Source organism: Danio rerio, chromosome 1 (genome assembly GCF_052040795.2).
Source record: "Danio rerio strain M-AB ecotype USA chromosome 1, GRCz13ab, whole genome shotgun sequence".
Classification (NCBI taxonomy): Eukaryota; Metazoa; Chordata; class Actinopteri; order Cypriniformes; family Danionidae; genus Danio; species Danio rerio.
The window spans coordinates 57663386-57687468 of NC_141021.1; the positions used below are offsets into that span (position 1 = coordinate 57663386).

The following is a 24083-nucleotide window of genomic DNA, read 5'->3' on the forward strand; positions in this document are numbered from 1 at the left end:
ATTTAAAACACAAATTAAAAGATACTGCTAATAACACGTTACACGTACACTAGCTAATGTAGCACAGTTACACTAGCTAAAGTCGTAGTTTTTAGCAGGAAATCTATTATTACAAATATAAATGTGCAGTATGACACGAAAAGCATGTAAATTCAGCTTACTACACGGTTAAACTACAACTCCCATGAAGCATTTTTGAATGTGACGTCACGGCGCCGGTACGTCTCCAAACATCCGGTCATGGTTTCAACGGTTTGGCGAACTGAAAAATATTAAGACGTAAGTACAAGTACATCACGAATAATGTATTATTTATAGACGTCAAGTTTAATAAAACACCGTCGAAGGATATTATTAGTGATTTGGATGTTACTATTAGCATTGTTTTGTTTTCTGAATGGCGATACGGTCAGTAAATGTGTGTTAATGTTATGAATATGAGCAACATACATATTCAAGTACGTTACTGTTTAGTCACATACATCAGTATGCAGCTGTGGACATATCAGTAATCATAATCAGTGGTGAGCTAATGTACGCAGTTGTAACTTGATCTTATTTTATAACATTGTAATGTTGTCTTGTGATGATTTATTTTTGTTACAGTAGGATTTTTAGTTTGATTTAATTAATACGTCAAGGGAGAAATTGTTTCTTAAATAAAAGCATGATCTAAAATATGACTTATCCTTTAAATCCACTTGAAGTTATCAGTATAAAATTAATAAATGTGTTAAATCGAGCAATTCCAGAGTTACAGATGTGACTTTAAAAGTAAAATCTCAACATTTAACATTATATTCAAATATCTGTTTATATTTCCTAAAACAACTAATCAGAGAGTTATTGAATCAGAAAAATATCAATCTGTTAACATGCTTTATATTTTAAATGAGTGAAATAAACATGCGTTATGGACGTGATCAAGAAAGTCTGTGTGTTTGCTGTATACAACATACTTTGTAGAAATTCTGTGAATTAAACTGGCACGTGCCCCAGTAAAAATACCCAGTGCCCTAGTAAATGCTTTGAGATACAATTTACTTTATATGCAAGCGTATTTATTAGTGTTTTTATTCATTTATTAGTTTTTATTAATTAATATACTAAAAGATTCTGAGTAATTCCAGAAGACACATAATACTCTCTATGTGCAACTGAACCCACACTGGTGAAAGAAATATTTTAATCAAAAAGCAAACTGATGCATGTGCTTAGAAAACTAAAGTTTAAAAAAATTGATGGTGAGCTTATTTAGACTAAGCATGGCTCCTGTTTTTTTTTTTTTTTGTAAAAAGCAAAAAGGAAGGATGATGAGTGAGGACGGTAAGACTTATTAAGCCTTATTGTCAGCCATGTGTCAAATCTAGGACAACAGATCATTTTAACACATCTTTTTTGTATTCGTATTGTCTATAGAATTTAATTTAGTACTGTTGCAAAAGATTTCTTCAATTATCAGTGCCCCGGTACAGCTTAATGTCTAGCAACGCCCCTGGCACAACCCAAAAGAAATAATGATAATCAAAGGGATGAGAGTCAGCTCACTGTAGAACAAACATGATTGTTTTTAATTTATTGTACATTTTTGCATTTATGAAAAAAAAAAAACTTGATTTTGAATGTGACGTCTCTCCGTTATGGATATGACTGATGTGAAATTGGCACTTGTGTGACTGGTAAATAAGTAAAATAAATATAATTGTTTGAAACGTTGACAGACATTTTTGAGTATGTTTGTAGTATTGTAAAATACAAGCCTACATAAAATAAATAAATAAATAAAAAACCTAGAAAGGGTTTCACTATTTTGGTAAAAATTTACCTTTTATGGCAAGGTTGACATTTGCATGGATTTGCTCAATTGTAAAAAAAATACTATTTTAATGTGTGTAGATAATGGCTTGAACTAAAAAGTGATGTAATGGATTGACTCACCGCTACCAAATCACGATAATGTTATGATTTCTGGTGCATGTAAAATGCTGGAAATCATACTTACTGCCAGGGCCATTTATCGAAGTTGATATTAAGCCGCACTATATTGGTGTTTCGTAACATCTAGTTTTTATGTAGAGGGTTATTAGCCCAATGCTCAACCCCCAACCTGGAGGACCAAGACATACACACATACACTAGCTTACCCAATTCACCTATAGCGCATGTGTTTGGACTGTGGGGGAAACCAGACCACCTGAAGGAAACCCACACCAACACCAGGGAGAACATGCAAACCCTACACAGAAACGCCAACGACCCAGCCGGGGCTCAAACTAGCGACCTTCTTGCTGTGCGGCGACATTGCTAACCAAGATATACCAAAGCTCAAGATATGTCAACTCACAGCTAGGTCTGTCACAATAATCAATACATCGACTTATCGCAGAATACATGAACAGGTGATGCAATATAGATGCTTAATTTTGTTAGTTTGCTATTATAAAAGCAGCATATTTAAGCCAGCCTTTGTTTTCACAGACCCTGATGGAGACCGAAGCAGCTCAGCCTGACCAAGGCTCCAAAACTGCTGCCCCGGCCCGCACTAAAAGGCCCACCATGGAAGTCTACGTTCCCAAGAAACGGCAGGCCGAGAAAACAGACAAACCTCAGTCAGACGGTGACAAGAAATCCAAACCCAGACCTCGATACACAGACAAAGCCCGCAAGAACAAGAAAGATAAAGCCAAAGTGAGCGAAACCCAAAACGGAGAAATTAAACCAGATGCTGGAGAACAAGGAGGAGGAGGAGATACAGAAAACCAAAACACTGAACCAGAAAAAGATGAAGAGTCCACAGGAGACATGGACAACACATCCAGAACTGTGCACTCCCCAGAAGACTCGAGCAGTGTGCTGGAACATGATGACGAGGAGATGAAGGACGAAGAGGAGAACTGGGATTCGTTATTTAATGACGACGGGGACTGTCTGGACCCCCATTTGATGGAGGAGGTGAGACTTATAGAGGTGGTGCAGAGTCTATTTTTAAGGCTTAATTGTGTTTATGGGGTGCAAAACGATGCTTCATTTATTAAAAAAAATAATAATCAAATTATTATTTCACATTCATTGTTTTTATTTTTCGGCTTAGTCCCTTTATTAATTCGGGGTGCAATAGCCTAGTGGAATGAACCACTATCCAGCATATGTTTTACGCAGAGGATGCCCTTCCAGCTGCAACCCATCACTGGGAAACATCCATACACACTTATTTGTGTGTTTAGCTTACCCAATTCCCCTATAGCACATGTGTTTGGACTTGTTAGGGAAACCCCAGCATTTAGAGGAAACCCACACCAACATGGGAAGAACATGCAAACTCCACACAGAAATGCCAACTGACCCAGCCGAGACTCGAACCAGCAACCTTTTTGCTGCGAGGCAATCGTGACACCCATTATTTCACATATCTTACTTTAATTATATACTGCTACTCAGCTAACATGAAAACGACTATCATATTTGCTGGTTCCTCCGAATGCTATGAATCACTCCTTTATGGGCTGTTAATTAAAACTATGATATCTAAATTTGGTTCCACACCAGCAAACGATAACGATCTGTTAATTTTAGCTTTTACTTTTGTTTCTACATTACCGCTTGAAACCAGCGGGTGTCAGTGTTGTGCATTTTTAGCTCGTCTGACCAGTGAATCCAGCTCCTGTAATCTAATCCAACAGTGAATATAGGGATGGCAGTGGAATAAAAACAACAAATTATTTTTTCTGAGCATTTTTAAAGGAGAAAACACTAAGATGCAAATACTAGCACTTAATACCTTTTGTTTTTATAGACCATTTTGAGGGATGTAAACAAAAATGATGATCTCACAGTATTTCCTGTTATACAATTTTAATTTTAAGAGCTACATATTGATAAATAATGATATGAGAGCTTATTTAACATGAAGTTATAATTGAAACACCTCTTGTTAGAATTATGAAATAGCTTAACAACAAGCAGGAAATGTTCATGGGCAAATGACATGACCACATTGAAATGGTCTATACTTCAGTTTGTTAGCCTGGCTAGAACCATTCCCTTCCATTGTATAACCAATTGTGTTCAAGATGATCATTACGTTTAAACAATCTTCAAAATTTAAGCTTAACATCGAGCATAGCTTTCTTTATACTTCAGTGAATAGTGATTGGCTGTCAGTGTTTTAGCATATATTAGCTGGAAAAATATTTTTAAAGTGATCCCAACAATATAATTTCACTGAATTTTTATTCTTATATTTGTGATCTTAGCTATAGCAAGCTGTTGTTTTAATTTCCAAACTATTTTAGGACAAAGTATTTATCGTTATCTTTATAGTTACTCTGTTTGATGGCCCTTAACAGATGATTAAACCCCATCACTAAGACCTAAATCCAGTTTCTGAGTGAACTGTCCCTTTTATATTGAGATAATTAATACATGATGTTTTCCAGTACTGGGTTGCAGCTGGAAGGGCATCCGCTGTGTAAGCAAATGCTGGAATAGTTGGCGGTTCATTCCGCTGTGGCCACCCCTGATAAATAAGGGACTGAGCCAAAAGAAAGTTAATAAATATGTCACCTGCACATTGAGAAGCATTCGCTCAGGTTTGTGCTCATGTTTGCTTCTTTGCATTGTCTCTAGATGTCTCTAAAGGAAGGACGCAAGAAGCAGTCTGCACAGGAGTCACGCTTCGACTACTATAATTGGTCGCCGCAGGATGACGAGGAGGTGGAGCTTCGGGATGACGAGCTGTCACACATTATCGAGATTTATGATTTCCCAACCGAATTCAAGACGGAGGATTTGGTCAGATCCTTCAGCTCCTTCCAGTGAGTGAAGCTTTGATCACACTTTGCTAAATGAGGATTTGTGAATGTAAACATTATGGGTTTTCCAAGTGCTGGGTTGCAGCTGGAAGGGCATCTGCTGTGTAAGTTGGATAAGTTGGTGGTTCATTCCGCTGTGGTGACATTTGATTAATAAAGGCACTAAGCCGAAGGAAAATGAATGAACATTAAGGGTCACACTTTACATTAAGTTAACTTAATTACTATGTACTTATATTTAAATGAATCATTTGGTACAGTGCGCTTATTATAAACATACATGTTTTAAGATGCATCTGTAAATACAAATACAAAATCAAACAAAAAGTGCTTTAGGGGTGATTAATGTGTCGGTGCTCTTTGGATAAGGGATTTATAAAGATAAACAAAAAATCCACGGCACTCAAAGTAAGTGAAACAATTAAAAAGCCTGAATAAAAATAATTTTCTAAAATATTAGCCATATTATTAAAGGCTTTTAATTTTTTCTCTTACTTTTAAAGTCTTGGACTTATGAATTTGTTGTTTATCTTTATGATACCCTTATTTAAAGAACACTGACACATTAATAACACATTTTGTTGTTCATCTGTAAATACATCTTTGATTTATTTCTGTCATTACTTTCATAATTAGACAGTTGACCCATCCCTTACATCTTTACAAACCCTTAAACCTACCCATATCTACCAGACCTGTCCCTAATCTGACCCTTATCACACCTCATTAGCACCATGTTGTGCAATACAATATGAACCCAAAATGTACAGCACTTATTTTTTGATGCAAGTACCAAGAAGCTAAGGCCATTAAATATAAAATGGGGCCTTAATATGTAATTAAATTATGCTTTTATTGGGAACTTGATGTTTACAAGCTCTGCACGGTTAACATGCATATTCATAAAAGTATAAAAACTGGAGATTTTTAATAACTCGATATTTGAATTTATAGCATCAAGGCAAGACAAGTTTATTTCTATTGAACATCTCAGAATCAGTGGTAATTCAAAGTGCTTTACATAAACAATATTAAAAGAAACAAGTATAATAAATTAAAACATTAAAGGATAAAAACTTTTATATATGAAACTGATTGAGCTGACTAAAAAGGGTTGGTAAACTTCAGTTTTAGAAACCACTTTTAGTCTAAATCATGTTTGTGTGTGTGTGTGTTTTCAGGCAGAAGGGCTTTGACATCACGTGGATCGACGATACACACGCTCTTGGTCTGTTCTCCAGTCCTATCGCTGGTCAGTCTGTTTTTAAGATTTGCAATGCTTGTCTCTGATTGTGCTGGAAGAAAATAGCATTGTTTTTTAGCTTCTATGTTCATTTAATTGGCTGCCGCTCTGCTGACTAATATGTTCAAGGCTTATATTACCCCAAAATGGGAATTAACTTCTTTAATAATCATCATTTACTCGCCTTTGTCATTTCGTTAACACTTTAGTTCAAGAACCAATCCCCACCATTAAATACCTGCCCGTTATTAATATATTAACAGTTTATTAGTACTTATATTAGCATGCCTGTCAACATTTTCCCCAGGATTCTCCCGTATTTCACAGTTCTTTCCCGCTATGATCCCGTAAAGGTATTTTTCCGTATTGCTCCCGTATTTTCGAGCCGATATTTGCTATACGCAACCCATACCGCCGAACCACCAGGGTCCGCCCCTTGCTTTTAAATGTGAGTCTGTTCTTTGCTTTCGTTTTATTTAGGCATGAAAACACTTTGAAATAAATATAAAAACGGCGGGATTCCCTTTCCTTATGATTACAGGTGCCGTCGCCCCTCCTATGCAATCTCATATAGCAGTGCGTGACTGCCAGCTAACATGCTCCATAGTGATAAATAGATGCTGTTTCCCAAGCGGATTCTGTAAATGGTGGTTAATGGTTTGTTTATAGCGAGCGTTGTACCTTACGCTATTACACTTTAATTCAGTGGTCACCAAACTTGTTCCTGGAGGGCCGGTGCCCTGCAGATTTTTGCTCCAACCCTAATCAAACACACCTGAACAAGCTAATCAAGGTCTTACTAGGTATACTTGAAACATCCAGGCAGCTGTGTTTAGGCAAGTTGGAGCTAAACCCTGCAGGGACACACCGGCTCTCCAGGACCAGGATTGGTGACCCCTGCTTTAATTCATCAATAAAAATGAAGTTATTTTTGAATATACTTTATAAATTGATTTGTAGGGGTATTCACTTTATATATACCAATGTATTTCAGGCTTTTATTCACATAAACAGTGATCAGGCTTACTGAAAGATGACTGAATTTTCATTTTGGGTTAAACTGACCCTTTATATGTTTATTTCTTATCCACTTTATCCACCAAAAATTAAATCTCCTTAATGTCATGTACTGTTTCAAAGCATGATTTGAGTCACACCAAATTGAGAAAGCTCATTTTTATGCAGCTCGTGATGCTTTGAGGATGAAGAACCCCATGATGAAGGTCCGACCTCTGTCCAGCTCATCAAACGCCACTAAAGCCAAAGCGCGCAGCTGCTCCGGTACACTTTACATCTCTTTTTTTGACACTTTCTGTGCAATTAGCACAGATTAGTTCATTCTTATTGCAGGATTTGTATGGGTGCGGGAAATCCTTGAATTTTTGTACAGTGTTTTCAAGGTTTATAATGTGCTTAGATGTTTGATAAAGTGTTTAAAAATGTAATTGTTGCCTTTTAAATAATTTATCTTACTAAATGGGTAATAGTTCATTTAAATTCAATAAATCTAAACCCTTGTGTGCTGTTGGCGATGTTTTGATCCACTCTTGGGTGATTTTGAGTCTTAATTTGTCCACAAATGTCTCTGTGTTTTACCAAATGGGATAATTTTGGGAACAAATCTTAATTTTGTACATATTATTTGACACATATTTTGGGAAAATGTTTAGAAACTGTTTACACTCCAGTAAAAACTACACATTTTATTATTCCCAATACAGAAAACCACCAACAATTAGTATAATTATATGATGTAATGAATTTGCAATTAGAAAAAGTGATTATAACGGAAGTCAATGGGGCAAAAACAGACCCGAACATAATGAAAGGGTAGTCAATTTGAACAGCACACAAGGGTTAATAAAGATAGTAAATGACAGTAATTCAATGTTGGACTTGGGAAAACATGGCATCTAAAGATTTCCTTAGAATATTATACTATACTATATTGTGATATACTGTAGTAGACCATAGAATAGCGAATATAATCGGATATAATGTGATGAAGTATGTAAACGTATTTAAAAATGTTATTTGAACACTTGTAAAGTGCTGGAAAACTGTGAAAAAGCTTCTGGAAAGTATGTAAAAAGTGCTTAAAATTGACTTTAGAAAAGGTGTAAGAAACATCTTATTATCATATGTTTAATATCATGAAAAATTATATTTAATGTTTTTAATGTAACGTTATTTAAGTATTTTTTGTATTGTCTCTTATTGATGATATTATGCAATATGTTTTGATCATGCCCTGAAGTAGCCATCAGTTACTGGTGTCAATAAACAAACAAACAAACAAATGAATGAAATCTTAAATAACTCAACGATCTTTTAAAATGTGTAGATTATCTGCTGCCGGCTAAAGAGCGTCCTCAGACGAGTGCGGCTTTGGCACGGCGGCTGGTCATCGGAGCTCTGGGCGTGAAGAGCAACCAGACCCGGGAAGAGCGAGAGGCAGAGAGGAACAAACTACAGCAAGCCAGAGGTGACATTGTCCTTCTCACATAGATTTTGTTTATTTATTCATTTTTTTCATATACTTTATTGCACAGACCGATGAGAATAAAAAAATAATAATAATACAATGAGAAAAACATTGTCACTTTTGTACTTATCCCTTAAGTTCATAATCAAGCTAAACAAGATAATACAAAGATGAACAGGATAAACTATGATACTTGTATAATAAAATATATACAAGTAAAGCATTGTGCACCATTCATAGGCAACATTTTTCAACATTTTTTGACAAGCAGGGGTCCAAACATTCATGTTAAAATACTAAATCTTAGTTGGCGCTAATTGAATCACAAAAATACTCCGGTGCACAAGATGGCGCTGAAAAACCTTACCTTTTTATTTTTGCTCTTATGCTTTAGCCTGTTTTTATCACGTAAGATTTAAAAAGTCTTTCTAATTTTTTTATAATTTTTATTTCAAAATTAAGACATACGTCAAAAGTATTACTTTTTTTAAATGAAAATTATGAGATAAAAAGTCAAAATTATGACATTCTAATTCGGAATTATGAGATGGTTAAAAATTCTGACTTTGTAATTTGAAATTATGAGATAAAGATCAAAAATTCGAAAATTGTAATTTTAAATTACGAGATAAAATTACTAAATTATGACTTTTTATATTCGAAATTACGAGATAAAAAGTCTTAATTATGCCTTTCTAATTCAGAATTATGAGATGATTAAAAGTTCTGATTTTGTAATTTGAAATTACGAGACAAAGATTAAAAATTCTAAATTTGTTATTTGAAGTTACAAGATAAAAATTTGTAATTATGACTCTAAATTTGAAATTAAGAAATAAAAAGTCAAAATTCTAACTAAGTAATTCAAAATTATGATATAAAATTTTCTAATTATGTCTTTTTAATTAGAAATTAAGAGATAAGTCATGTGACCTTTTAATTCGAAATTACTAGATTAAAAATCAAAACTTTAATTTAAACTGAATCAAACTTCTCAGCTAGATTTTATTTACTCTGAATAATTTGTTAAAGATTGATATTGATTTTATTTAATCTTTTTTCCCATCAGAGCAAAAGCGTTTAGCCGCTAAGCAGCGTGAAGATGCCTGGGAGGGCAAGTGAAGATACAGGTTTGTGTGTGTGTTCATATAAAGCATTTTATCGTCATAAATTGATCCCACAAGCCTCACGGTGTCTCTGGGTTTTGGTCTGAAGTTGTAGGAGCTTCACAGGTTCGAGAGACGCCTCTGTGGATCAGGACTACTGCCAAACCAGCATGGACTGAACCAAAGCCAAAGGGACAGGGGCTCATCCAAACTTCAACAGGGAGATTTTGTAATTTTTCTATCCTCTTGAAAGAACTTTTCCCCATAAATGTTTGATTGTTGTTGTATGGTTTGGTTTGGACCTGCAATTTTAATGTTTTTTTTTAAAGCAATTTTTTTTAGAGAGAGAATGTTTTGTCGAGTAAATTAAACTAGACCAAGGCAATATAAATCAGTTTTATTTTGTTTTTGGATCTTTTTTTTATTTTTATTTGGACTTTGTATATGTGTGAATCAGAAAAAAATCTGTCACATTTCAAAGTAATAAAGCAAAAATAACATTTATGGGGAAAATAATTAAGAGCTCTGAACTGGTCAAGCATTACAGTAATGTTTTAACCCACAGTACCATACATTGTGGATTTTTCAGCTAAAACCTGCATTAAAGATCATTGTGCATATTATTTTTGTCAACCAAGGCTTTGTAAACCATCAGCACATTCTAATACCAAACTTCCTGTATATGTTATTTAGATGTAAATAATGTACTGCTGGCATTTATCTGCAGAAGATTTTGTTCAGGAACTAAAACTAGGACAATTTTTTTTCCTCGAGTTGTCAGGTACTGTTCTCCAATAATGGTGTGCTTGAAATTGAGTTGAATAAAAATGCTCAAACGTCTATATGCTTGGTTATTTTTTCCAGTATGTAGTTCTTGCTGTTTACATAACATTCATACATTTGTGAATGTGGAAAACGTCCACACAAAACCCAATTGCATTAAATTTAAGGATTTTTACATTTTGATAAAAAATTATTATTTTAATCAGTTTATGCTTTAACACGAATGTGTGAGTTCAATTCCCGGGTAACGTTAATATTGCAGAAAGATGCAAAATTTTCTGCAATCTTGCAAATGGCGAAAAAAAAAAAATTGAAATTACATGATATAATTTTTTAATTATGACTAATTCGAAATGATGATTAAACATTCTGACTTTAAAATTACAAGATAAAAAGTCTAACTATGTAATTCAAAATTACGATATAATTTTTTTAAATTATGACTTTCTAATAAGAAATTAGAAGTCATATGACTTTCCCATTCGAAATCGTTCCTGAGGTTCCCAGGTAACGTTAATATTGCAGAAAGATAAATGTTTTGGTCAATATTTTCTAATTCTGTCACAGTAACGTTAGCAGGGTTCATACAATTTTTTACTATTAAAATTTCATGATTTTTCCAAGACTTTCAAGTGAATTATTTTGACCTAATGTTTCATGCAATGTCTACATACGTGTGGTTAAAAAATGTTAACATTATTAACGTTACATCGTAAAACACGCAACAATCTATTCAGCTTATATTTATATCCATGTAAAAATGATATACATAATGCTTACACCGCCCTAATAATATGTTAGAGTATGTGATTGGCCAAGGATAGAAAAGTAGTAAAGACTAACCTATATTCAAATGTACAGATATCTGATTTCCACGACTTCCCCAAAACAGTTTTTTTTCTGATTTTCCTAATGAAGTTTGCTGTAGTTAAAGCTAGACTATGACTAGAACCATAACTTCTCACCGGGTGATATTCTAGTTTTATACCGAGGCATTTTCTAAAGAATAGCGGTAAAACACAGACAAGCAATTAAATCGGACATTAAAGAGCGCGAATTTTAAAAACTGAGGCAGCGCGATTTGAAAAGTTTGTACGTTATCTTCCGTTGGTGCGACGCGAGTAAAACGTTTATCCAACGAACAAAACGAGACCAACTACGTTTACGAATGGATCACTTAATTGCCAGCAACCGTCTCTACAGTCGAAGAACTAAGGAAATGCGGGGCTTTTGGAGAGAGAAAAACATCTACACCGTGAGTTCAAGTATGTTATTAACGGCCTCCAGTCATAAAATACACGTCGTACATTTCGATGACATGATATCTCCTTCAGTCGAGTACATTAACTTTCACTTGTTACCTTTCTTGGCTTTGTTTGAACAGATGTCAAAACAATTCCAAAATACACCACTTAAAATGTTTCCAATTAAAGTTTTAATGTTCTTACCTTTTATTAATTCAACTGGAGTCAGTATTAAACTACGTTAACATTGTTCAACATACTGCAATAAATTAGTTGTAAGGTCTTCAGCCAAGACTGGATATTAGCTGTGGGTGAAAGATTACTAATCGTAATAATTGTACAGTGTTAACACTTTATAAAACATCAAATACACTGCCAACAAAAAGACTTTCAGACCTAACAGCTGTCATGTGATCTGATGAGGATTTTGTAATGTTTATTGTCGTTTTTAAAAACAAGCAGTAAAAAAAAAGCATACATTTTATATTTATAACATCATCATCATCATCATGACTTCCAATAACAGGGGTGGGAAGAAGAAAACATAAGAAAAACCCTCATTTCACAGAGTGAGGAGCAACACTAGATGGCATGAGTTTCAGTACCAGAACACACTCGGCATACATTCACACGTGACATGAAACATACACACGCACACAGACTGAAACATCACTTGATATCAGGGGGAAGAAAAAAAATAAATCACATTAAAAAAAACGTCACTAAATGAGTATAAAGTGAACACGTTAAAGAATGGGAATGTTCCAGCTCAAAAATCAAATTAAAAAGGACTAAAAGCAAAAACAAGCATTTAAAAAAAAAAAGAAAGACAAGGTTACTCATCGAGTTCGAAACAGTAGTTATTAACACCTGAAGATTTCCTCTAAATATACCTGTTTCCTCAGACAAAAGAAATTAAAAGAAAAAAACAGTTAATGCAGAACAGGAAGTGCACGCTCAGGTGAGGAAGTTAGCAGAAGAAGCATTCCCTTGTGTTTCCCTGGTGGTGAGTCACACGGACGCGAGGAAGAGGAATGAAGCGATTGTGGAGGGAAGGCAGAGTTCGATTTTTAGTCCATCAGACAGCGTTTATGAATCCAGCAAAAAAAAAGAGGGAAAACTAGAGTGTTTGCAGAAGCCTTTACGTGAAATCCGGCTTCAGAGAAGAGTCACGCAGCTTTTCCACTGGACACAGGAAGAGGGAGAAAACAAATAAAAAGAAGAGGAAGAGCAAACGTCCTTTTCCCAGAGGACAGCAAGAGGATGGAGGGCAGGACCAGGACGGACAAGAGCTCAGCTTTAGTTTGTTCACTGCGCCTGAAGAGACAGAAATAAGATCATTTAAAATAATTACATTTATGTCCAATGTCTTCAAAAAGTAGTATTTAAAAATAAAAATAAATCACCTGTAACCATTTACCCTCTATGGTAATTCTCATATAATGGATTTACCACTACTGGTTTTAAATTTAGTAATTTCTAAAGTAATTTGTTCACATTTTGAGTTAACTATTCCACTAATCCACTATATGAAGAGTTCAGATGCAAAAACCTCTAAAAGCCATTTGACATTTTCTTCTTAAACTAGCATCCTGAGTCCTGCATGTAGGCTCAGTAATTCTACTTTTATGGTGACAAATAACTTCTTTTCATTGCCTTTAATGTAAAATAACTGAACATAAACAGGAGGCTAAGGAAAATGTTCAATTTCATGTGGCAGGTTTTTGCATCTGAACTCTTCATATATTTATTTTTATTGCTAAAATTAAACATTCAAGATTGGTAATGAATACATTTTTAAAATATAAATAAATGATAAATTGAAAATATGCAAAGTCTTGTGATATTTAACTTTAAAAATATTATACATTTTATGTTTTCAGTTATTTTATACTACAGAATATTGAACAATTACTATAAGTGTGACCATGCTTGATATCAATGACTACATAGTCATTACACTGTTAAGCAATTTTTCATCAACTTAAAAATCAACTAAAGCTACATCCAGATGAAAAGATCATCAGGGCATCCACAGGGTCTTAAAAAGTCTCCATCTCAAAAGCTAAATGTTAGGCCTTAAAAAGTCTTAAATCTACTGAAATGCTGTGGTGTAGGTCTAACATCTTTTTTTAACATCTTAATTTTCCTGTTATTTCTCACTTTTATTATTATTGTACACTAAAGTAATTGACAGCTAGGTTTTGCTCTATTATTGGTAGGGGTTATAGGGTTTGTGATTAATATTTTCTTACATTTTAAATATATCAAATATATTATTAATTAATTATTGTATTATTAAATGAATCATTTTGATAGGGCAGGTGAAAATATTTTCTAACAGTCATATTGGAAAAAAATCCTTAGCATTTAGCTCTGTACAAGTATAAAATTTAACTCAATGGTCTTATAAAGACTTGTGAAACCTGCAGAAACCCTGATCATGTTTCTTTTACGGATTTTAAAAGCTTCAGTCTGAGAGAAATCTTTTGAGTAGCCTTTTTGTGTGTGGTAAATGTACCTGCTGGCCCTGCGGTGTTGCACCTGGCTGACCCGGGGTCTGTCCTGTCTGTCCGTAATAAGCAGCCTGCTGTCTGTAGTATTCGGCCCATGCGGCGCTGTAGTCTGTCTGTCCTGCTGCCGCTGCAGCTCCTGCAGGCTGAGCTCCTCCTGCGGCGGCGGGTGCAGCACCTCCACCTGCTGCAGCTGTAGATACACAGTTTATTTTTAAATAAGTTTTTATTTCAATACCATTTTAAAATTTGCTGTACATTTCAGTTTAGTTCGTTTCATTATTTGTTTTGTTGTTTTTTTTGTGAACATCTATTTAGTTTACACATTTAGTTTCAGTCATTCTAGTTTATGGGTTAAAACAAGTGCAGTGTCAACCAGACTAAATTCTAAATAAATTAAGAATTCAAACAAACATTTTAAATGCAAGATCAAACTGTTTACCTATTTTAAATATGCATTAATTTACATTTTTTGGCAAATGAAAAACACATTATACCTGTAAATTTGTTTTTGTATTTAAACCATGCCTTACTTAAATCATGACTGACATGTTATGCTGTAAAAAAGCATCTACAGGTGTTTCTACAAACCACAGGTCAGATTTTCCACTACAGAATGAGTGCTTAATTTTAAAAATTATTATTTTGTTAATCATTTTATTTCGGCAATTATTTCAGTGATGTTTCATTTAATTCAATTTATTTTAGTAAACATTTTTTTATTGTCTTAATTGAGTAAACAAAAAATTATCTTGATAAACATGCAATTTCATCATACTGAACAATGAAAGCATCCCTAACATGCAGGAAGTGATGCCTCTTACCCATCTTTTTGTAATACTCCTCCCAGGCCTTGGTGTAGTCGGGCTGGGCCGCTCCTGGAGCAGCTTGGCTCTGGTCAGCAGGACCGGGAGCAGCCGGCTGAGCTGCAGGCGTCTGTCCAGGCATAGCTGCCCCTCCTGGCTGCTGGTAGTACTGAGCGTAATAAGCCGCCCACGCTGCGTTTGGATCTGTGGCTGCTTTACCTAAAAAAGTGGGAGGAAAAAAAATTCACTTAAAGTATATAAATCAAACCAAAGCAACCTGCAAAGATGAGCTCTAGAATAAATATAGAATTACAATCACCATGTTTTTACAATTAAATGTGATCTGAACACAAGAGCTCAGACACAAGTGAAACTATTAGTAGAGTTTTATTCATACCAAATATATTGGGTATGGGTCTTTCAGTTTGGTCCTCTTGTGAAACAAAAGACCTGTTGTTTTTAACCACTGCATGGGCAAAACTTCTAGTCATGTCATTTTAAACCAATATTTTGTTAAATTCTTAGAGCTTTTAATCTCTGCAGTTTCTTGTAAACAGCATCAAGTCGCACAAAATTCACATAAGCGAAGTCATTTTATGCTTAGGAAGAGCATTTATCCAAATATTTTAACTTTACCATGAGCAATCAAAACATTACCTTTTAGCTACTATTTTATGCATGTTTAAATACAGCTCATAAACACAATGAATGAAGTCCAATTTAATTATTAACTAAAAACCAGTTGCATTGTTGTGCCGGCTAGTTAATTTGCCATTGTTCTTACATTTACAATCTGTTCAGTAGACTATCATATCATATCGTAATGCCATGTCAGCTACATTGGCTATCTTTGTGGGAAAAATAATTCACAATAGAAACATTTTAGTAAACCACCTTTACATTAGTTTTCACCCTACTGCACTGAATTAAACTGAACAACATATGAAAGCAATCTGCCATTAATATAATCATCAAAATTAATCAAATCAAAAGACTCACTGGGATCATGTGGCTGCCACTGCTGGTATGCATTTCCCCAACCCTGAGGATACTGACCACCAGGAGGACCACCACTGCAGAAACACAGAAAACCATCCTCAAGACATGCCAACCAAACATTAACATCATCCTATAAGCTGATTTGCTATTAAGGCAGTACTGACTGTGGCGGTCCACCAGGGGGTCCGGGCTGGTACGGGTTTGGGTTGTAGGGGCCCATGGGTCCAGCAGGGCCTGGTCCACCGGGTCCGGGACCAACAGGGCAGAGGGGACCCTATGAGGAGAAACAAACCAGTTAAATCCAGCAAACACCAATGTCAAGATAAAATAAACAAAAAGGCAATGCTCAGCGCACCTCAATCTTGTCCTCGATCAGCTGTTTGGCGTGGTCGATCTGCTGTGGAGACCCCCGGATGGTGAACAGTTTGAAGTTGGGGTCTCCGTTGGGTGGCGGTTGGCGTGAGATCTCCACAAATGCACCTGTTTGCTGGTTGATGGCCTTCACGTTTTCACCACCTCTGCCAATAACGAGGCCGCATTTGTGGGCAGGAATTGAAAAGGTCATTTCACTGCCAGGCGGACCACCCCAGTTTCCACCAGGACCACGCCCTCTGCCACGCCCACCCGGAGGCATCCCTGTGCCAGGAGGACCAGGCGGACCCTGAGAGATGGGGGAGAGAGATTAACCAGTGTAGTGTGAGAAAACAGATGGAATCATGCAGACTTAAAAATAAATGTACGGTAAAGGTTGAATGATACAATTTGGCATATTTTGCATGAGCAAAAATTACAGCTGCAGATCTAAAATGTACAAACAATAGACATGAGCCTCTTCAATCGCATTTCAGTTTTAGAAATTACTATTTCAGATACACACTATTACAAAAGGCCTTTATGACTGTTGCTTGCTTTTAATACTGGGTATCAGCTTTTATTTAACAAACAGAAAATCTGAAATTGACTGCACAGGCCTGTACTGATGAAAAGTCTGCTGATGCTCAGAGATTTATCTAGATAACTAATGCTTTACTCACCCCTCCTCCTTCCTCTCGTACTCTGATGCTCTGCAGAAGCTCATTGATGATACTGGCGGCGTGTTCACAGCGGTCGGGAGGACCCATTATATGAGCGATCTTATCTGGACCAGTACCGTCATCTTCAGAGAAGAGAAAAATGAAGAGTTATGCATTTTAATATGAACCACAAAACAAGTGGTAAGTGTCAATTTTTATAAAATGAGATTTAGACTACAGCTGAAAGCTGAACAAGATTATCATCAATATGTGATTTGTTTGGATAGAACAATATTTGGTCGAGATACAACTATATGACAATCTATAAAAATGAAATTAAATATATTCTAATGGTTTCTGGCATTAAAAAAATAAAATAAATAAAAACACAATTTAGATTTCTACAACATTTCTGGCCATGCTACTTAAGCTTATCAAGTGACACTTAACACATTGAGTTTAAATCAATTTAAGCATTTAAACCGACCTGGTTTGAACTGTATCCTCACGCCGGCGTCATTCTGAATCTTCTTGATCATCTCTCCGCTTCGGCCAATCACGACACCCACAGAGTGACGTGGAACTGGAACCTGTCCAATCAGAACTAGACAATGTCACACTGCAGCATGTTAGCCAATTGATAATGATTGACCAATTAAATACACACCTCAATTCCGCCGCCGCCACCTCCACCACCGCCGCCTCCACCTCCTCCACCACCCATTCGAGAGCCATACTCATTCCTCTCGAAGCCCGGATGATCCCGCTCTCGCAGAATCTCCTGCACCATCTCACGGGCTTGCTAGAGGGAGAGAAGAGAGAGATTTAGATGTCATATCAGCTTCTCTGGCTATTTTATGGCAAAACCAGATCAAGTTTACAACATTTATCATCTCTTCCATAATATAAAAAAAGAAACAACAGACACAAAGACATAAGTAAAAAAAAAAAAAAAAAAAAAAAAACAATTGGGGTTTGCTTTTCTTTCTACTACTGGCTGGATTTCAAAACGTTTGCCATCAATAAAAAAGCCCTAGTATTAATATCTAACCCAATAATACTAATGTCTTGGTAAATCAGTGTAGTACAACTGATAATAGATGAAACGGCCAATTGCAGCCAAGAAAATAAATATAAGACGAACCTGGACTTTGTAAGGGTCTCCAATAATGCGCAGTGGTTTGTCCATGTTTGGCCCCTGAGAAGCGTCCTGGATCAAAATCATCTTCACACCAGCTCGCTCCTGAAACCAATATGGTCATATGCAGAGATTTACACAAGCCAAGGTTTGAAGCAGATCAAAACAAAGTTTTTAAATAGTCCTAAGACAAGAAAGGGTGCTGTTCAACAGTTAGGAGAACTTTAAAAGGTTTGAACCACTATAAACGTTGACTATATTTACAAGAATAAATGCTCCAAAATAAGAATTTATTGCTAAGCTGTAAACTGTAAGACTTAATAGAATGAGATGACACTAAATGCACTACTGAATTAAAGAAAAAAATACAACACTATAATAAGTACACTACTATTCAAAAGCTTGGGCTCCATTTATTTGATCAAAATTACAGCAAACGGTAATCTTGCAAACTATCTTTTAAGTAGCTGTGTTTCTATTTAAATATCTTGTAAACTGCAATATATTCCTGTGATTCTTCAAGGTCACATATTTTATCAGAAATCATTCTAATATTGATCATCAAGAAATATTATTAACCTTAAACAATGTGGAAACTGATGTATTATTCAAAGAATTCACTGAAAAAAAAGTCTTAACTAACAGCTTCTATACGAAAGCTTTAGTGAAATCATAAACCACTTCAATCAACTTTGAATAAAAGTTTGAACGCTAGTTTAACTACCCATGAAGCAATAAATAAAAGCCTCTCAGAGAGAGAAACTCTACCTGCAGCTGTTTAATGGTCTCTCCTCCTTTGCCAATAATGAGACCAGCCTTCCCTGCTGGAATGACCATTTCCTGCATGTGGCCACTCCCATTGGTCGACTCATGAAAGGAAGGCGGAGTGCCCCGCCCCCGAGAGACGATGTCGTCCAGCATCATTTTGGCCTTCCTGCATTAATAAATTAAATGGTCAAGAACAAATATAAAAATAAAAAAATGACAATGCAGTCAAACACATTAATAAGCACAAACATACTGGATGGCTTCAGGGCCTCCTGTGATGGACACACTTCTGTCTGGAAGACCGCCACTGTCTAAAACACAAACAGTGGGAAAAATAAGTTACGTCTGGCACATTTAAGTAAACAGACAAAAAGGTGGAGCAAAGTGACTCATTTGAAGCAGAGTTTGACTCACCTGGAGCGATCTGAACTTTACAACCAGAGTCCTGCTGGATCTTATTGATCTGCTCGCCACCTCGACCAATGACTACAAACACACACAAAGATCAAATGACTACTTCTAAATCCATATATAATGCAAGAATGTAAACAAAACACCACCAGCCATTAATGAACATGTACAGCATCTCTGTCTCCCAAAATTATAATACTAAATACCATCCACAATAAATTATATATATATATATATATATATATATATATATATATAGAGCACTTGTATTCTTATAATTAATGCATTATTATTTATCAATAACTACACATTATATATGAATATTTAAATCAGTTGTACATTTTCAGAATTAAATTAAATATGTATAATAATAACTTAATCTTAAAAAGAAATATGATACTTCATGCAGCTAAAAACTTTTATTTTGGCTGTACATTTAGTTTATGGGGCTGAAAACTACATTTTAAAAGTTCTTAATGTGCATATTTTTGAAAAATATACTGCCAGCAATGCATGATGAGAAACATGAACTTACTGAGGCCAACCATGCCATCTGGGACTCTGTACTCTTCTGTCATCGACGAAGGACGAACACTACAGAAACACACAAAAAACAAGTGCAATGGTCATGAGAAGTGTGTTCAGCCATATACATTCATAATGAACTCATGGTCTGGAAGCAACTCTTATAAGACAAGCCATTCATCGCCATTTTGACTGAAATATAACAAATGAGGTGCATCACACTGCTTTTTGAGAGTCTCATCTTTCAATATTTTTGAGAGTCTCATCTTTCAATTATAAAGTAGGGCTGCACAATTATCAAATGCAAATTTCAGTTCTGTCACCAGTAATAAATGTAAAGCATGTACTTTCAGATGGAGCAGCACTTCATATACAGTCATAGTTTACTGACAAGCTACGTTATATCATGTTCATTATTGTGTCTTTGTATTTGGGTGGCTTCTCAGTGGACTACAGCACTGTGTAGTAAACGCTACTACATCTGAAAGCAAGTGAATAACACTACATTTAATAATGTTTTTGCTCCAAACTCAATTCATAACTTCAGTTAATAACACTTTCTACAATAATAAAAAAATAATAGTATTAATATGTATGGTTTTCAGATGAATCTGGATTTGTGTAGATGTAGCCTGTCGCTCTAAATCAACGAAATCAGTTCAATTTTGTTTATAAACCAATGCTATGTGGATTTACTGGGGGGGGGGGGGGGGGGGGGGGGGGGGAGTGGGGTGGTTGTGGTTATCTGGAAACTCATAAAACAGCGTTTCTTAGACCAAACGTGCAGGAAAATCTTAGCTTTTGCATAAAATCACTAAGATAAAGGAAATGAAATTGCTCAAAGAAGCTACTCTGCCAAGCACTACTAATCAACTCAGTGGAGACCTGCATAAACACACACTCATGTAGTTATTCTTGTCAAGAACTCAGATCGGAGATGCATCGGCACAAGAGGATGGTCTTACCTCTGCTTGGAAAGGGCAGCCAGCTGGGCTCCGATAGCTGTGGATGAGACGAGGATACAATCATTGCTCTAAAAATACACAGGCATTTGCTTTGAGAGTGTATAAAAAGTAAAGGAGCTCGTACATAGAGCTGCAGCGTTGTCCCTGTCAGACGCCATCTTCTTGCTTTCAGGCTGATCTGAAGGAAAAACACGAGAACAGCTCAGAAACAAACTCAGAGGAGTCAGACGGAGAGACGCAGACTGTGTGTGGTGTTGACATACCTCCATCCTCCAGCGATCGCTTCGGCGTCGGGAAGGGATAACTCTCCGCTCCGCCGTTATTGCTCATTGGGGGACCTGTAACGTCACCACCGATCTTTGCTGCAATCTGGACAACAGAGACATAAACAAAAGTCATGATACAAAACACCAAACATGAATGAATAATGGAAATATAACAAATACTATAATATCATATAGTATTTGTGGGCAATGTAGCTAAAAATTGGGATTACTTCAGTGACATTATAATGGGTAGAAATCATTTTATCTTTCTATTTTTTGGAGAAAAATATATTTACCATGGTTTACAAGATATTAAGATGTTATTCAGTATAACGACTTAAAAAAAAAAAAAAACTAAAGTGGTTTTGGCCAAAAACATTTAAAACTAAAACTATTGGATGACAAAAAAAAAAAAAAAAAAAGATCACAGTGCAGCCCCAAAATACTCATTGGTGATTTTACATCTTTATATTTTGCTACTATCCCTCAAATCAAAAGGTTTTACCTATGTGGCCATAGTGAGACTATTCATTTAGAATCTAGTAGAGCTGCACAATATATTGTTTCAGAATTGATCACCAATGTATGTATTCGCAATAGTCACATTGCTGCATCCGCAATGTGGAGTTGTGATTATTGTTGTCAGCAATGAAGAATGTTCAGTGTCCTCAATAATAGGGGCAGAATAAAATAGTGGTATGCATGAGGTGGCCCTTCTCATAATGGCAAATCAAATCAATGTTGAATTGCAAGAAATATATGTGCTGTTAATAGGCATGGGACGATAACTGTTTTTTAAAGGTATACCGCTGTTTAAAAAAGTCAAGGTTTTAAACGCGTCAAAATTTTCTGTAATACCGTTCCTAAGGTTTGTTTTTTTAGGACAACAGAATCTCCAGCAAAAAAAAAAAAGATGAAAAACCTAAAAAGATCATCAAAACAGGTTTTAAATTGTTAAGAAATCTGTGTTTTTGAAACTAAAAACAGCAGACGCCTATGATACATTTTCATTATTAAGCTTGACATGCTTACTGTTCCAGAATATTAGAAATAATTTTTAAAATGAAGTATTTTGTGTTCAAATGGGAATAAAATAGTTTTTTTACCCAGACATTAAAAAAAGAATATATTTTAGAGCAGTAATCACAATATAATCAAACCGAGAAGTTTTTATCCTAGGTTACCATACCATCAGAATCTTATACCGACCCATGCCTAGCTGTTAATAAAAAAGTATTTTTCCCTCATCATTTGACTGACATATTTCATCATACTGTGGATGGTTTTCTTGTAATATTGAGGATATTGTGATCATTGTTGGGGGCAAAATATCCTGATAATATCATATCATGTTACTGTACCTGAATATCACTTTTGTCTTTACTTCATCTTATTTATTTTTTTATATATTTTTTTTATTCACTCGTCTACAAGATCACAAAGTTATGAGTTTATTCCAATGTTAAGGCTATTAGAGCAGATATTGTAATATAAATTGCAGCAAAATATAATATTGCACAATAGATTTGTTCAATATCGTGCAGCCCTAGAATGTAGAAACAATATGATCAATATATGCACCACACTGAATGGCGATAAATCATGGTTTAATTTTGAGGCTTTTATTTATACCACCTAAATTTAACCCGAACACAACAGGATCTCACCTTAAGTCATATACTGACGTCCAAAAGTTGGTATTTGGTGAGTTCTTAAGTATTTTAAAATCTCTCTTTGCACCAATGATGCGGATATTTTGATGCAACATTATGGTTTCAAATAACAGTTTAGGTAACCAGCTTACTTGATTAAAGCTTAGTTTAAGCTTTTATTGACACATTACTCATTCATGTCACGATATGGTTTTAAAGAAAACGTTTTTTCCCCCTATGAACGTTAAACGTGGGTTTCTCCATTATATTATTAAACCCCCCTCAGAAAATGATACACAAACGATGGTAAACAAACATGCTACTCTATCAATAGAGTTAGTGTAAAACACCATGGTATATCCATCCAAAACCACTTCCGTTCAATAGTAACGTTATTTGCCACATTTTCAGTATGAAAGACTGTTTCACACGTAACGCCATGGTGCTAGCATGTTTTGCAGTACATGTACTCTAGTAAGACCACGATGCTAGCCTTATACTCAAACAATGATGCTAACACGATATTAGACTTAATTTAGTCACCCAAATAATATAAAACATAAAAATGGCTACGATTCTTTGTAAATATACGAACAAGTAGTGCCATATTACGGACTACCGCGTAAATGCTACGATACATGAAATCGGTGCTTATTCTTTACAAAGCTATATATTATCCACCAAAACATTACCTTGTGCTGCGTTTGCAGAGCCATAGCATTTGTAAGTAAACACAAACACCACCTATATACATCTATTGTTCAAATTACGGGCAATTTTAGCAAATGCTAACGGGGAATCGTCGCGCACGCCGGCTCATGTGCGCGCGGCCCAGTGCGCGCGACTGGCCCACAAACGCGGCCCCGCACTGCGGATCACTCACCTGCCGCGCGCGCTGTACCGCGTCCGCGAACGCGTCTTTTTTCAGCCCACCGGCTCCTAAAGCCGCCCCGGGCCCGGGCGGCGGCACCGCGCTGTACTCAGACATGCTGTCCGTGCGGAAGGGTGAAGTGTGCGGGATACGGCGGGGAGGTCTAGGCCGGGCGGAGGTGCGCAGACGCGGGAAGACAAGCGAGACAAACGCATGGGAGGGACAAAAGGCTCGCAGGTTTGAAGGAACTCTCCTATAGGAGATCTCAGTGAGTGGCTGCTCCACTGACCAATCAGAGAGCAGCTTGAGGCGGGGCTTGCACAATTGACCCAATGAGTGAATATAAAAGGCCACGTTTTTATGACGGGCTGACCAAACGCGACGCACTGAGCTTTCCACTGTGTGAGGCAGCCAATCAGGAAACAGCAGGGTATGAAATTGACCAATGAGGTTGAGGAAAACGCTGATTGGCAATGATGGACGC

General features: G+C 35.9%; 3 protein-coding genes across 5 annotated transcripts in view; 2 read left to right on the forward strand and 1 right to left on the reverse strand.

Moving 5' to 3' along the window:
- The first annotated feature begins 197 nt into the window (after nt 1-197).
- On the forward strand, nt 198-10487 carry r3hcc1l (R3H domain and coiled-coil containing 1-like). The gene is given in 8 exon segments (NM_001442403.1): nt 198-279; nt 2479-2952; nt 4627-4814; nt 5993-6063; nt 7240-7335; nt 8399-8539; nt 9609-9669; nt 9755-10487. Coding segments are annotated over 6 exon segments (1017 nt in total). The 5' UTR covers nt 198-279; nt 2479-2484; the 3' UTR covers nt 9662-9669; nt 9755-10487.
- Nucleotides 10488-11322: 835 nt separating this feature from the next.
- si:ch211-196h16.12 overlaps nt 11323-24083 on the forward strand; it is a 46452-nt gene continuing 33691 nt past the window's right edge. Inside the window, exons 1-2 of one of the 2 annotated variants that reach the window (XM_087238338.1) lie at nt 11323-11693; nt 17061-17204. The gene's annotated coding sequence lies outside the window, so the exon portion shown is untranslated. The remainder of the gene's footprint in view (nt 11694-17060; nt 17205-24083) is intronic. The other variant, XM_087238339.1, reaches the window with a different exon arrangement.
- khsrp (KH-type splicing regulatory protein) lies at nt 12074-23827 on the reverse strand. 2 transcript variants are annotated; one of them, NM_001089428.2, is given in 18 exon segments: nt 12074-12989; nt 14194-14378; nt 15010-15210; nt 15991-16064; nt 16155-16264; nt 16346-16651; nt 17025-17146; nt 17491-17593; nt 17671-17805; nt 18148-18246; nt 18910-19075; nt 19163-19220; nt 19324-19395; nt 19856-19914; nt 20811-20847; nt 20935-20988; nt 21074-21179; nt 23612-23827. In NM_001089428.2, coding segments are annotated over 18 exon segments (2001 nt in total). In that variant the 5' UTR covers nt 23717-23827; the 3' UTR covers nt 12074-12980.

Bases quoted from the DNA above. Each gene is read 5' to 3' on its own strand.
- khsrp (XM_087236314.2), bottom strand. From the start codon at position 23,444: ATGGCTCTGCAAACGCAGCACAAG. The intron at 20,848-20,934 runs GTACGAGCTCCT...TCTCATCCACAG, and splicing joins GGACAACGCTGCAGCTCTAT to CTATCGGAGCCCAGCTGGCT. The intron at 19,221-19,323 runs GTGAGTCAAACT...TTTGTGTTTTAG, and splicing joins TAAAGTTCAGATCGCTCCAG to ACAGTGGCGGTCTTCCAGAC.